This window comes from Thermobia domestica, chromosome 6, assembly GCF_964235325.1.
Source record: "Thermobia domestica chromosome 6, izTheDome1.hap1.1, whole genome shotgun sequence".
NCBI lineage: Eukaryota > Metazoa > Arthropoda > Insecta > Zygentoma > Lepismatidae > Thermobia > Thermobia domestica.
Window position 1 is genome coordinate 161,233,898 of NC_137459.1, and position 16,860 is coordinate 161,250,757.

The 16,860-nt window shown below is 35.3% G+C and overlaps 1 protein-coding gene across 3 annotated transcripts in view; it reads right to left on the minus strand.

The window, feature by feature from the left end:
* LOC145688293 (exportin-T-like) overlaps nucleotides 1–16,860 on the minus strand; it is a 104,378-nt gene that overhangs the window by 38,611 nt on the left and 48,907 nt on the right. For all 3 annotated transcript variants that reach the window (XM_081762296.1, XM_081762294.1, XM_081762295.1), the window contains 4 exons: nucleotides 16,491–16,754; nucleotides 14,771–14,850; nucleotides 11,843–11,987; nucleotides 7,550–7,695 (listed from right to left, as the gene is read on the minus strand). In XM_081762296.1, the coding sequence (XP_081618422.1) occupies nucleotides 7,550–7,695; nucleotides 11,843–11,987; nucleotides 14,771–14,850; nucleotides 16,491–16,754 (635 nt within the window). The remainder of the gene's footprint in view (nucleotides 1–7,549; nucleotides 7,696–11,842; nucleotides 11,988–14,770; nucleotides 14,851–16,490; nucleotides 16,755–16,860) is intronic.

Below are 16,860 nucleotides of genomic sequence, written 5' to 3' on the forward strand. Positions count from 1 at the left end.
GAAACACGGATGACTAAAAAGAAATGATCTAGAGAAGAAAAATATGTCGATAATTCAGAAGTTAAAATAAAGTTAAATAGCTTCTAAAATTGCCCTCAAATACTACGTACTTTATGTTTACTTTAATTCATAAACCATGTGCTCCATCCATCATGATGGTGAATTCCAGAGCGAAATATGGCATTCAGGTCATGGAATCTTATTTAACTTTAGAGTATACTATAAGAAAGCTATTTAAACAGAAAAATCATGAAAATGAAAAACGCCAAAATTTCCAAAATTCTCGTTTTTTCCTCCAAAACACCATCGATTTAAAAAAGCCGGCTTTTTGCATCTCTAATACTAGGACTTCTTTTTTCAATAGCGGAGGGCAGTAGTTGTATGCGTCAAGTGGTACACAAACAGGATCTTAAGATTGTCTATAGAATGTATTATTATTTTTAACACGAGGTCAAGTAGAAAGCTGCCGATCTCCAGCATAGCGATCGCTACATTGCCACATTTCAGACGAGAAGCGCATCTGCCTGCTGTGGAAGTTTACGATTGGTGTAGAGAATTTTGAGCAAGAAGAAAATTTCGGGGCAGGTATTCGTCAACCCCCTGGCTTCGGCCTGCTCATGCGCATCTTTTAAAGATAAGGTAGCAATAAAACAAATTACGAACACCCAAGATATAAAATTTTAGCTGTCGTTGATCAAGTGGCTAGCGCGCGCGCCTTTGGTGCACGGAGTCCCGGGTTTTATTCCCGATGGAGAGCCATGAAAAATTTGCGAAGCCTCTACCATTTGACTCGATTGGCACTTGTATGTCCATTTTTTTCACGTTAACTTTCGTAAAACTTAGATTTTATTTGGTCTAGGAATTAATTCGTGCGGTTGGTACGCACACATTGAAGCTGTAGTACAAACACAAAATACATAAATACCTTAAGAAAAATATTGTCCATCGCTAGCCACCACTTTCGCCCATCTGTCAGGCAATGTACGGATTCCGTGGCGAAAGAAGTCCTCATCCTTGGAAGCGATCCAGTCAGAGACCCATGTTTCGATATCTTCTGAAGAAGTAAACCGCTGTCCAATCAAATCGTTGTTCATGCAATCGAACAAGTAGTAGTCCGAAGGAGCAATGTCTGGTGAATACGGCGGGTGGGGTAAAACTTCCCATCCGACATTTTCTAAATAGGTTTTGACCGGTTTTGCGACATGTGGGCGAGCGTTATCATGTTGAACAATAAGTTTATCATGTCTGTTCTCCCATTCTGGTCGTGTTCTGGCCAGAGCTTGCTTCAAACGCATTAATTGTCGTCGATAACGTTCTCCATTCATAGTTTCACCCGGTTGCAGCAGCTCATAGTACACCACACCTTTCATATCCCACCATATGCACAGCATAACCTTTGCACAGTGAATATCTCGTTTTGGTTGTGATGGACCTGGTTCACCTGGTTTCACCCAGGCCTTTTTTCGTTTAGGGTTCTCGTAATGGATCCACTTCTCATCACCCGTAATAATTCGATGCAGAAACCCCTTTCTGCTCTGTCGTTGAAGCAGCAATTCGCAAATGGTTTTTCGTCTTTCAACGTCTCTGTCTTTCAATTCATGTGGAACCCAATGTGACATCTTTTGAATCATTCCCATGGCTTTCAAGCGTTTGGAGACTGTTGTTTGATCAACGCCTAATGCTGCTGCAAGTTGTTCCTGCGTTTGACACGAATCCTGCTCGAGCAATGCTGTCAATTCTTCGTCTTGAAATTTTTTTGGCTGTCCAGCTCGCTCTTGGTCTGCCAAGCCGAAATCACCACTTCTAAACCGTGCAAACCACTTCTGACACGTTCGCTCAGCTAGAGCATGGTCACCATACACTTCCACCAAAATACGATGACTTTCAGTCGCACTTTTCTGCATGTTAAAGTAATGCAGCAGGACAGCCCGCAAAAACACTTTATCAGGCACAAATTGCGCCATGTTCACTTAACTACAAACTGGTGTTGTTGACGCTTTAATCCACTGCCCTATACTACGAACGATACGCGATGACAGGGGTTTGCAACACATGTGTGGATACACGGAACTGTGGGACGCTCCGTTCGTTGCGCCATCTCTTGTCCACCCGCACGAATTAATTCCTAGACCAAATAACTAAACTTGGCATGTTCCTTTCTTCATCATGCAGAAATAACCCCATTATTTGGGGTTGAAATCCATGTACAAAAGGAGGTAAAATCGCTCCCATGTTACAAGTTTGAACATTTGCATACAGAACAATTTTGCAGGATAACCTACGAAAAAGTTATTCGATTTCGACAAAAGGTATTGTACAATATTCTTGGGGAGAGAGAGAGCTTGATCACCCCATTCTTCTGTAATGATGTAGTAAATATATTTTTTGTTTGTCGTTCCAAAAAAGAATACACACTTCATTTTGCTTACTGTTATTTCTGCGTTCACAGTTCATTGTTTTCCTTAGTCTGTGTTAGTAAACTTAGCCAATAGGAAGTAAATGTATCCTGAGTGCCAAAGAAATCGATAGCTTACAGGTATATTGTGGGAAAGCAATCAGGGAAAACGTTGGCAACCTTCAGAAAATAGAGAAAGCAGTGTGGGCAACTTACTGTCATAAATGTTCAACTGACGAGAAACCAACGCATATGCTTTGTCCCAAAGGAGAATTTTCCTGGAATAGGTATAACAGATCTCACGCAACCTTACAAACATAAGCACTCGTTGCCTGCTGCAGTGATGGATGCTATCAAACCTATCTACAGAGCTCTTGCGGATCCCCCTTTTCGGAAAAATGTTTGCATAGGAAAACAGAACCCCAATGAAAGTTGCAGTGCACTGATATGGCAATGATGTCAAAAAACTACATTTGCGAGTTCTAAAACCATACAAATTACAGTGTATGATGCTGTTTTGTGTTTTAATAGCGGACGTGAATCAAGAAACGGTGTTCTGGAAAAGATGGGAATTTCAAGCCATGAATACAGCTGGAAAGTACTGCAAGACATGGATAGAAAACGTATAACAAAATCTGAGTTGGGAGTCCTGAAGCTTATCAAGGAATCAAGAATGAAGAAAACAAAGTGTAGAAAGGGTGAAGAAAACACAGCCGAAGAAGAAGAATAAGGTTCTGATGCTTTCTGAATGTTGTGATGCCTCTTATTGCTGAAAATCCACTGTAAATTTTAAACTTGTAGTTTCTCAAAATTTTATTTTTGGACATACATGTACCATTTTCTCACAAACTATGAACGACAAAGTAACCAAATTTTGCACAAATCTTACTTATATATATCTCTATATACTGAACTAGAATTGTTGCATAGTTCCTTTACTTCTCTCAATTACTCTTTGGTGAAGATAAAAAAAAAAAAAAATTACACCATTAAAATTCTTCGAATTTAAAAAAAAATAATTATTGGCTTTCTATGTAACCTAGAAAAATAATCCTAGTTCAGTAGTGTTGCCAGCTATTGTAGGGTGCGTGGTATAAAAATTAAATGAATCCCTTCAGTAGTTTCCAAGAAAAGGATACAAATACTTTTAGAGCTGCGCTAAAAATTTGAGCCTATGCACTATGCGTAAAAGGCAAGATAGAAGGACAAAATTAACATAGAGATGCTGAACTTCTATACACATCTACCGACCAAAACTTAAACTTCTGTAAGCAAAAGCAAAGCATGGGTTGGCAAATTTCTCGTAAGCAGCCAAAACACGGACATCCCCCTTTAAGAAATGTGTTCCACGAAAATTTTATCTTAAGATGCTTATTTTTTATGCAATATGCTGAATACTTTCTTTAAGAATTCAGAATCATCCCCTCTGGATGAACCTAACATTATGAAAAAATAAAGGGTGGATTACAACTTCCGATTTATTTTGAAAAGTTCCACGTTAACTTTCGTTAAAAAATATTTGATTCTCTTAGTACAGGAATGCAAATAACCACTCGCCCGGGCCGAGTGGTTGATCGGTGCAGACGAGTATTTAATACCATACCGAAGGCAAGTAAATGCTTTCTATTGTGGGATGTGTGCTAGTAGCTTTTATCTTGGGCTAGTAAAATTTTGTTGTTTATTTGCATCCCTGTCATGTTTAAAAAAATATACATGAACGTTTTCTTTGAGGCTTTTTTCACAGTACTCATTTCTTGGGGGTTAAAACCTCGTTAGTAAGTGGTGAATTTACCACACTGATAAGAGGGTGAATATCTCTCCTTCGACTTAAAAAAAAATGTTCCACGATCACTATCGTAAAAAATATATATATATATTTTCATTAAATTGGTATATTGGTTAGTCATATTTGGTGAGGTTTCACGATCATTTGCACTACTTAGGTGTAAAATCGACCTACACTGGGACCTACACTTTTTCTCTCTCTCCCATCTCCGCAATGTAAAAGTTACATTCGATAATTACGAATATAATATTTATTCCATTTTGATAAAATATGAGGTGATGTGTATATTTAAGTTTATTGAGGCTCTTACACAATTCCCAATGCTTGTAGTTGAAGTCAGTCAAAAATGAGCAGTTACACCTCTCCTAATATATTATAGATATTACACTTCGATTTTTTAATATACATGTTTTAAAATAGCTTTCGTTAAATAAAATCATTCGATTTTGGTGGAACATGGCGTAAATTTTTCTGAGGGTTTTCCATCGTATTTACTTAATGATGGAGCTGAAATTGGTCAATAATGAGAGTAAACCCCACCCCTCTCTCGTACATAAATAAACTCCGAGGACAACTGGAGGGGCACATGTAGAAGTGTTGTAATTCGCAATAAAGCTTTGAAATGTGAAACAAGTTGCAAAAAACCGCATGTCTCTATCTCATATAGTTTACGAGCTATGAGCTATATTTCACTGTAACGATAGCAAGACTTTGTGGATATCATGTATAAAGAGGCCAACATACAACAATGTAATTGAAATGTTATTTATATCTCGTGTTTTGATTGAACAGTTGAAGCCTAACTAAAACTATGACAGGTAAGTTATAGATGTGATACAGATTGAAAACACAAGGTGGAAACGTGGAATGAACGTAAATATTAGCAGCGATTTGGTCTTTGTTACTTTGGTTATTTGTATTTGTAAACCCATGAGCACGACCTTACTCATCTTACAACCACTCATGTGGTAACATTGCGTCAACTCCTCTCCGGACATGTTGCGAAGTGCTAGCAGACGACCCGCCATGAGACTTGCTTCGAACTCGATTTGAGCTTAACATTGTGGTTGCGGTGTGCAACCATTTGCCCAGGGTTGCACCGCTTGCGCCACTGATTGTTATTGCTCTGAACACACTTGAAGGGTAAGGAGAAAAAACAAGGGATGTCCATGTGTGTGCTTTATCGGATGCTATGCCCTATCTGTTGGTGACTTGTTACTATTTGACTGTATATGCCATGCATGAGTAGATGTAGAAATGTCCATGTAAAAGGGGCAAAAGATTTGACTAACCCTTTATTTTGTACGCGGTTTTCAATATTAAAACGCAGTTTTCTAGAAAATGCAGTTTTGTGACATTCCTTCTTTTTTCCCCTTACCCTTCACTTGCGCTATTCCGGATATTGAAATGAACGGTAAAAAGAACAATAAGGCATACAAAGTGGGTAAATTTCTTTTTTTTTCTTGCAGCACTTTACCACTACCGGAAATCGAACGCAGGAATACGCGCGCTAGCCACTACACAAATGGGGAGTGCGATTTTGGTGTAGGTTTTAGATAACGCATATGCGTTTACACGTTAAGTGCAAAAACCATTCAATTCTGTTCGGGAAAACCGAATTTATCGAACTGTAATTCTGTGTCACGATATCAGTATACCCATGAGTGTACAATTACCACACAGATATTTTATATAACCTTCTTTATAATTTAATCCTTCTATATTCGTGCAACGTAGTTCATATGAAAACATATGAAGGGTGTAATCGAACCGTTAACTTAAACTGCAGTATCATTTTTTTCAATTAATATTTTATTTTACATATAGAACAGAACAACTTTACAAACAGTAGCGAAACTAGGATTGCTTTTAGGGTGCAGTAAGGGGGGTTCATTTGTGTTAAATGTGTTTTGTTAAAGAAAAATAACACACAGAAATTATATATTGAGCGGCCGTGGTTCAGTTGGTATATCACCGACTTAGCACTAGAGTTTTCAAGTAAAGTGAAGGAGTTCTATTATATAGCTAGGAAGCTTTACATCGGATTAGAATTAGGATTTAGATTTTTGGGCTTTCGGCATCAATGGCCATTTAGCCCGTCACGTTTGAGGGATGACGTCCCTCGGCGAGCACACAATCCGGGGAAAGGGAAGGAAGAAAGAATTGGAGAAGGAAGGAAGCGACCTGGGACCTATAAGTTAGGTACCACCCCGGCATTTGCTTGGTGTGAATGAGGAAAACCCAGGAAATCCTCATTCAGGGTGGCTGGCCTGAAAAAGCGTTCCACACTTTTTCGACCGAGTGGCCCCACCGGGAAAAGCTTTACATCAGGTGTTCTAGAACTCGCACCCGTACTCATTCGAGATGAGGGATAGGGGGATGCTAAAGGTAAAAAACATTTAAACTCTAGGGTCTTGTTTCGGCGGAAATCCCAGTAAAAACATGACGACATGGTAATACCGCACGGCAGATGGCGAAATAAGTGTCTAACAGCAAGGGATTACCATTGCTCGGTGCGGAGTATAAGTATGTATGTGAATATCAACCAGGCGATCCGTATTCAAACTAAATGTCTGGACACTTTATATGCAGACAGTGTTTTCATGCAGGTAATCTTACATGTCGTGATGTGATGCAGATACTGTTTGGCATCTCCAGTCACTATATATTAATGTACCAACCTTAGAACCCAAATCAGGGCTCACGCACACTGGAGGTGAGTCTCCTAGCCACCTTCCACGCAAGGAACGCGCATACCACGCATGTGTGTTGTAGTACATTATTATGGATATGTCCCCTTTACAGCTCAAATTAAACACATTCAGACATGCACATGTACTGTTTGTTTCTGTGAATTATTTACATTTCGTTTGTTTCCGTTCACATTCACCTTAAAATAACGTTAGCAAAGTGAAGGAGAAAAAAAATCGAATGTTGGATTTGAAAACTGAAACCGCAAATAGGTTTCGAAAACCGAAACTGAAAATCGATTTTTAAAATCAATTTCTTCAAAAACTGATTTTCACTTTTCCGAAAAATTGATTTGGAGAGCACCAGAATACACATTAACTGAATTTCGTATTAAAATATAATATCAGAACTTCTGTCTTCAAGAAGATATGAACTGATTATTGTAAATTTCACATATAAAAAATAAACGGATTATTTTTAGTTCATCTTGCTGTCATTTTTCAATGTTAGGCATTGTCTTCTATGCGTTAAAATAAAGAAATGAAAAATGTATTTATTTTATTTTCCTCAATATGCAAAAAGTAAATTCTCAACTATTAGGATACCAACGGATATGTGCGACGGGCACAATCAGACCTTTGAGAAAGACATCAAAACAAAAGAACTGTTATATTTACCTATATTCCTGGAATGATATTTCGTCTTCACCTTCCTTCTCAAAATTATACGTTCCATCGTATTTCATTTTCTCTATTACAAAGATCAACATCTGCTCCAAAAACTTCCTTTGAGTTTCATTAAGCATTATTTTCGATTTGAGCACCTGCATAAAAAAAAAAAAAAAAAAAATCTAAATTCTAAACTGTTGTAACCACAAAACTTGTAACATTATACGAGTATATGACAGAATTACATACAAGAAAACAGTACAAGTATATTTACATATATACATACACTAAGATTTTTTGCTAAATTCCTCATCAAATAGGAGAGGAAGTAGACAGAAAAAAATAAAAGTGTAGATATAGCTGTCAATTGTCCAGGCGGACGCCATGTTGGAATACAGGGTTACAGACTGAAAGTAGACAACTTAGTGGAGAATAGAACTAATGGGACGGATCGGTTGGTAAGTAAGAGTGCCAAAAAGCAAAGTCCTTGATTTCTGTCACTTCCGGTTTGGATAGAAGGTTCAGAGACAAGATGGTACCTATTCTTAGAGTGCAAAATACATTTTAAAAAGGACATCTCGCTATCCCTTATTATTTTTGGTCTATGTTGATCAATACTGAAACCAGAAGTTGTAGTGGATGTCTATCACTTGCAATTCTAGTAAAGAGTTAAGGACCGAGATAAAATGCATTCATAAGACATTTAATCGATTACCGGAAACTGCTTCTCACTATCACTATTCTTGTTTTAAAATGACGAGCGTTAAAATTGAAAATAGTTGATTTCTATCACTTCTGGTTTGAATATCACCTATATCAACTAACTCAATTCATAACTTTTCAACCTCCATATCCTGGCAGAAACTGAAGGGGATTTATCAAGTAATTCTTGAGGTTTCTTGTTTCCTAGACGGGCAGACAGACTAAATATATCAAGGAGTTTTGTTAAACCAAACTCCTTATAAAAGGATTGAAAAATAAAAATATGTAAGTTACTGAAGAAATGAATTTTAAAAAATAACAATAACTTGTGCATAACGTAGAATGATTTTTTTTTTTTTTTTTTTTTTTTTTGACAACGTATTTCAGCTCGGAGATTGTAATCTGAGTTACCAATAAATGTAATAAAGTAAGAGAAATATTGTCACCACATAATATAATATATAACATAATATATAATACACACGGTGGCCCAAAAGTAGGTATACAGTTCCGTACTGATCTGCTCACTGTATTTCACATCATTTCTCATTATTATCAAACAGGTAGACCTAGCTTCTTTATTACTTGTTCTTAATGTATTTTTACTTATACCTTAAGCCCAGAACAGCCGAAGCAAATAAACCCATAAGCCAGAATGTTATACTTGATCAATGCAGGGGTACATATCTACTTTTGGGCCACGATGCAACATATAATTATAACAGACATATAATTATCATCACTTACTGATAGAAATTAATAATTACAAAATTAATGTAATTTACAGCTAAACACTAGTTTTAATATATAAATTATAAAAATAAAAGGTATTTCCTGCAATAACTTTCAGGTAACTATGAATTAACAGAAATTTATTAAAATTTATGAAGTATTTTGACTGTTGTAAATTGTGATAAAGTACTAAAACCTATACTGACACAAATTTAAAAATAAATAAATAAAATAGCGAAGTCGTAATATTAACTATGTGAAGAAATATGGTAATTTCCTTTTTGCCTTGAGAAATTCAAATTCAAATTTAAGTCAGTAATTAGGCCTGATTAACAAAATAATCAGTACCAATTCTGGTATATTTAATAAGAAATCTTTCCTGCTTTACGTCCCACTGTTGTCATCTAATAAGAAATCAGAAGAAGATAAATACTACATTTCTATTTCAACAGAAATAAGTATAATACCCAGGCCCGTCGAGAGCCAACTCGGGCCACAGGGTTGAATTTTCATTGCGCCCGGCATAATAACTGACGAACTATATCTCATATATTTACTAGTTACATTACACTAATTACATTAAATACAATGTACTAATTACATTTCTGGAGTTAAACTTCGTAATTTACAAAACAGCCTTTCTTGCTTTCCTGCTAGCAAATGTATCTATGATATCACTAAAGTTTTGCTGACGGGCTAAAGTAGACTCCATTATAAGAGTTCACATGTCGGATAATCTTCTTTCAGCCTTCGTCACAGATACTGGTATGGTACAAAAAATACGAAGAGCAATAACAACATCCGGGAAAATGTTGGCTAGTTTTTGGTCATGAATTGTGTTGAGCAACTGAAATAGTGTCAGAGCAGCACTGAAGTTGGCAGATTGAATCGCTTGTAGATGAACCATATCATCTGATACATCATCGCTGTATAGTTCTAACCACGTTCTTTCTTTTCCCTCAAGTTCATCATTGCTCAGCGCTGGATAGTTCCACAAGAAATCAAATTTCGTGTTTAGATCATGTATTGCCTTATAGTGACATTTGAGGTTGATTGTAACACACTCTAGATTAATAATAATAATAATAATAATAATAATAATAATAATAATAATAATAGAAACTGACTGAAAATTTCTTCGGGTTTCTTTCTTTCTTGTTCTTCAACAGTTCCGTCTGCTAAACGTTTCTTGCTTATGCGCCTTTCCGGAAAATCTAAAGTCGTTCCTAGATTTCTGCTCACAAGTTTACATTTTTGCAAAATGTATTCCCATTTACTGCGTAGTAGTATTAGAACTCTCAAACTTGTGATATTCTCAACTTTGACATCCAAAATTAATTTCTCTTGCTTGCAAGACAACGTTCCTGTAGTTGATAGCTGTCAGTATTTTAAACCATATTGACGACATAAGTATACACTCAAACGAGTTTCAGTATACTTTCAATCCCGCGTAGGTCATACAGAGTTTCAGTGTTTGCGTTCTGTAAGCGGCATTTCTGTTGTACACTGTGCTACAGCTCCCTCTTTTTTCTCAGAAAGAAAATATTTTCTTTTGATAGAGGAAGTAATTTATCCCTCCGTGGACAAAGAGTGGCAAAAAGTGCCACAAATGAACATCTTTTTGTCATACTCGAAAGTTACTTGAGGAAGAAACTTGATATTAATAGTTATTGTTCTTTGAAATATAGTGATTCAAATTATATATATATACCGTTAAATTTTTCATATTGGATTAATTTACTTATATATTTTTCTTAAGGCGGCAAAGTGCCACTCTTGGTCCAAGACGATACCCCTGTGAAAGGTGTGCCAGTTCCCATTAGAAGACTGTGACTAAGGCAAAAGTATAAAAGGCACATAAGAAGTCGCCAAAATATTGAAGCATCACTATCAAACTGTATCACTATCAGAAACTATGTAAGTTTTATTCTTATCTATATCTATATATATATATATATATATATCTCCAAATAGTTTTGAGTGCGTTTAAATTTATTAAAGTTGTTAATTTGCTTTATAAAATACTGTTAACTTTTGTTATTCACAAACAGAAAACTAATCTTAGTCTCCAAATTAATATTAACACTGTAGCACAAAGTGCCACCCTTGGTCCAAGCTGTAATGGATCAGGTTTTGGACCTGGAAGGGTTAAAGTATCTTTTTTTCTGTATTTTGTGCACACATATAGCAAAAGAATGAAGAACTAATAAACAATATAACAATTAAACATAATAAATAAACATTAAACGATATCAAGGTAAACATGTTTTTAAAAATACGAAAAATATTTGTAGCAATTTTCTCTTTAGCACAAGGGATATAACATTTTCTCTATTCGGGGCCCCTCGGCAGTCCGGGCCCAGGGAAAAAAAGCACCGGCTCCCTCACACTCTCGTCGGGATTGATAATACCAAGTGCTCAAAATAAATATACTGTCATTTACATTTAATAACTTCACTTGGGTACAGAACAGCTCCTAATAAAATACGCACAGTTTTGTTGAAGCACTCTACTTAGTGGAGCAGGAATTTTTAATTACTAATCAATAAATCGTAAGAACAGGAAGTAACTGAAAATCATGCTTTTATTTATTTATTTATTTATTTTTAACTTTAAGCACGGAAAAGGCTTCACTCATAGATTAGGTTGCATAATTATAATATGAACACGTAAGGTAGCTGCATTCAGATTGACAGTACTAATTAATTGACTTAAATTAATTTACTTAAATTGACAGTACTAATTTGTCAAGAACTCCACCAGCTTCCATATTCTGTAAATTAAGATAGTAAGTATTTGTGATATTAAAATTGATATTACACAGCAAAGGTTTGGTTAAGGTACATGCCATATGAACTCAAAACTTACGTGACAATATGCTTTTCCGAATTCGATGACAGCAGACGATAAATCGTCATATTCGCTACCTAGAATTTCTAACATTAACGGCATTTTATTTTCAACTGCTTGCAAAATCAGAGTTGCTTCTGTGGTGTTTCCAGCCTTCTGTAATCTGAAAATAATAATAAACAGCTAAATATCAAACAGAACAATACAAGCAAAAATGTTTGCCTTACACTAGGAAAATCCTGTACCACGTAATTTATTTCCAAACTTAAAAAAGAAAGAAAACAAAAATTTCAAAGATTTTATAGTAACTACTCTACTGTATAAATAATAAGAGCACTACTATTATCTTGGCTTTATACCTTGTTTAGTATCAAAAGCTTAGAAGAATGTTGATCGCATACTGTATCACAAAAATGGGCTATTTACTTTTAAAATAAGATAAATGGTTCTGCTTGGAGTTTCGGATGGTCATATTAATTTTTGACATCAAACATCACCGCATATTGATTCTAAATGCCACATTTCATTTCTAACGCGAATACTGAGAATTATAACTTTGGTGTATATATATATATATATATATATAGTGGCGGATCCAGGATATGATCAAGGGAGGGGCTAAGCCATAGTTTGCCGTTTATCCAGTGTAAAGCAGGATTGAAGTTCATTTTATCCAGTGTAAACCTGAGCGTCAAGGGGGGGGGCTAAAGCCCGTGCCCCCCCTTGGATCCGCCCTTGTACATATATGCGGGGGGGGGGAGCATTCAAGTGTTACCATTAAGTAACAATTTGAGTACACGGCAATTATAACGTTATGCAATGTAAACTCAGATTTCATGCCTGTGAGTAAGAAGAAAGAAAAAAAACTGTAAACAGCTATTACTTCGTATTTAACATTTTGTACGTAATATAAGGTTTACTTTCTACACTATCATTTTTTACTACCTAAATTATTCATGGAATTTAAAAAGTGTGATACAGTGAAGAGCTTTAAGAACGCCCACGTTTCCGAGCGTTCGTCAACTAAAGGAATGCCTCGAAAGTAAGAAGAAGAATATTTTCAGCGAGTTAACAATTATACGGTACATCTATAACTATGCTTCCTACTAATAATGGTATGCATTGTAGAAGCATTTATTTTTAATTAAATATTTTCATTGCCTTATCTTTATCCATTTTAATCTCAACTACGACGAATAATTCTTAATTTTGAAAATAAGATTCCTTAACGAAAGTTACAATAGGAATATACTTTTTTAAATACAGAAGAGAAGGAGAATTCACTCCCACACAAATGATTAATTTGAACCCGAGGTTCAATGCCGCGTTTACAAAAGCTCTCCACTGACTTCTATCCTTAGCCAATTGGATCCACTTTCTACTTTGTTATCCTATTTCTACGAGATCCATCTTAATATTGTCCTCCCATCTGCACCTACGTCTTCCTAATGGTCGTTTTCCGGCTGGTCTTCCAGCTAAGATTTTGAAAGCGTTCGTTCTTTCTTCCATCCTGACTACATGATCTGCCCACCTGAGTCTCCTAGATTTGATGACCGTAACAATGTTGGATAAACCGTATAAATTATGTAGTTCCTCGTTATGAAGATTCCGCCATTCCCTATTCCCGTTTCTAATGGGTCCGAATATTCGTCTCAGGATCTTGTTCTCACTTTCAATCTATGTTCTTCGTTTCGAGTAAGCGACCATATTTCGCAACCATACAGAACAGGCATGATTATCGTTTTATACATTTTAAAATAAGCTAATACATTACACATACAATCAATTACAATGTCACTGATATATGGTGTTCATTGGGCAAAACACTCCAAACAATAAAGATTCAACTTAGACTGGATAAATGGTTATCCTTCGTTTTCATTATAATTTGGCCATGAAACAAACACCTGAGAGACATGCAGCTCCTATATACAATTATATGGTGTTGGAATGTATAATAGGTAGGATATGATGCTTTAGTTTGTTTTATTTTTTTAATGTCAACACTTCCAGTGTACCCGTAAAAATGTAATAAATAAATAATGGTCATGTTTTTTTTTAAATATTGAGTTAGAACTGGACAATCTACGCAAAATTTGCAATCGATCAGTGAAAACATCATCTTTCTAGAGCCTGTAGTTTCCGAGATCTCACTGTCGAAAGGATTTGCCACAAACATATAAACGTCCACAAACGTATAGTTTAAAAAACTCCAGAGATGGCCGCACAATTCATTTGCATTTATTTCGGAGAAGGCTTATTAAAATGCAAAGGCTTTGAACAATAATTTAGAAGGATAAACTTTGTGAAAAAGATCTCTTTAAGTAATTTATTTAAAGTACACCTTTTTAAAAATATTTGTTATAAACGTGAAATAAACAAATAACCGTAAATCAAAGTTTTCAAAGCTAAAGTTATAGGTTGAAGCTCAGTCGCTCTTAATTGTTATTGTAGCATTTTAATAGATAATTATTATTATTATTATTATTTGAGAGTTTATATGCCGATTTTTACAACTCTAACTTAAAGCCAGGTTGCCACTTTACAAGAATCTTGTAGCCATCATAAAAAATCTTCCAGCCTACAATATTTCTCCATGTAAACATAGTCTTGAAAGGAATATACAACTTCTTTCTGATCTTGCAAGGAGTCAAACCATGTGCAACTTTCTGGGTCGTCTTTCTTGCGAATATAATTAAAACAAGACAATATAAATTACTGCGGGCAATGCAGTAACAATTATTATTTGAAGGAAAGGCATTTTAAATACAACTTGTGACCCCCTCCGAAAAACGCAATACGTGAGCCTTCAAAATGGAATTAACGTACCACACTATAGCACAAACAGTGAATTCTAGTCGGACTTTTGAGTTTCTTGTTTAGAATGTGTTTACAAACGAGACCAAATATTTATTCGTAATGTGCAAATACGAATTTATTACTTACTTGTTATAGCTTTCAATAAGATTTAAACCCATTTCATCTATCAATTTAGCCACACTTACAGAGAAATCGGTCTCGTCATTCTGGAAGTAAAACAAATATTTTGTTTTTCAAAGTAATTTACACATGAACATTTTCATTACACTAAAATACAAATCACCGTTGCATTCTAAATTACCAGCATTCATGAAAATATATATATACCTAAAATTTATCAGGAAAATACAAAGAAAAAATTATTCCAGTTTAAAAGCAATCACAAGCTATCTGTGTCTGTCAAGCGACTGCTTAATTTAATACAATAACGGACGAACGTCACAACAAAATATTTACTAGGATTTCAGATGTCCGATCTTATTCTTAAGGCGGATCACTAGGTGTTCTCGGTGCTATGCTAAACACTGCTTGAATAGTACGGCGTTTCCAGGTAGTGTCGAGTGTTTACTGGTGCCAGATAATAAAGGAAGTAATCATGGTATTCTGCTTGGATGCTTACTGGAGAAATTAGTGTTCTACCCTTACCGCAATTCACAGCTAAGTTCCGCTTCTCAAACTGCAACGCTAGAATCCAGGAATTAAACGTACAAATTTGGCAACTACGCATTATGACGTTCTGTGCAAGTTTCTTCTCAAAATCTATTTCCTTAAATGTAAATTAATATTTAAATAAAATGTGAAACATAACACGAAAAACGGTCAAACAATATATCTATTTTGTAATAAGATCGTTACGATAAGTACTTTACACATTCAAATAAACATTTCATAAAATTGAGCACTTCTAGTAAGATCTAACAGCAAGTGTCATCTTGTGTGCTCATTGTAAAACGAATCAAATATTTTCTTTTGTTACCTTTCTCGATATCAGAAGACACAACCAAATGAATCCTGTGTTGTAGCTGAAACATAACTTTATCTTATAGTACAATATTTATAATATGTAACGTTTCATTGCGGAGTAATTGAAGGAATGAGCTAACATATGTACTGACTACCGGGTGGTGATCCACCTTAAGAAATAAAAATTACCACAAATAACAATACGACTGATACTATTTTCAAATATCTTTTCCCAGTACGTGATCTATAAACCTTAACAGTTACAATAAGAGAAGCTCAAGAACATCGACTTGGCTTAAAAATTTTTGAGTTTTCTAAAAAGCGTGTGAACCTCGTTACCTTTCAAAGGGCAAATACAAATAAATAAATAAATAAATAAATAAATAAATAAATAATGGGTGTCCAATAAAGAACGCAACTTTTGAAATACTCGCCATTTCTATTATAGTAACCTGGCAGCACCGAACGTTACACGATTTTCATCTGTTGTCTTTGTGGGTAATACTTATCTAGCGCCGAATAGCGTATGATCGTCATCTATTTTCTGTACGGGTAGGAACGGAACGCTTCACGATGGTACAGCGTATTGTCATAGTGAAAACTTATTACAAATGTGGTAAACGTTATGAAATCTCCTACCGTACAGAAAACATGACGATCATGCGCCATTTGGCGCTCCGTGACTACTAACCACAAAGACAATAGATAAAAATCGTGTAAGGATCAGTGCTAACGAAAGCAACTTACTAGAACAGAAATGGTGTGCATTTCAAAAATTGCGTTCTTTACATGATTTTGCACACTTTAAATAGTTCCTAATTGACCTTCAATTCAACCCCACTATATCTGCATTCTAACAACAATATAAACGTAAAGCACTTACCAACATCTGTCTTATCATGGGATGTAAAATATTATAAAATGATTCAATCAGTCTTGTTTTTTGAACTGGGTCCATGCCTTTCGAAACGATATCTAAGATACAATATACAGATGCATCTTGAAGATGAGGACTTGACAAGAACCGAATCAACTCTGCCACAAATTGGTCATTTGCTATTAAATTTATATCAATCCAGGATACATAGGCACCAATTACATGAAGACACGATACAACAATATGTGGCGCTGATTCGTGATACATTTTCTGAAAAATAACCGTGAAAGTTTGTAAATGATTTGAATTGCAGTTGATTTACCTTTAAATCTAAGTCAGTTTAAACAAGTTCTTAACATCATCTGTCACACTTTGT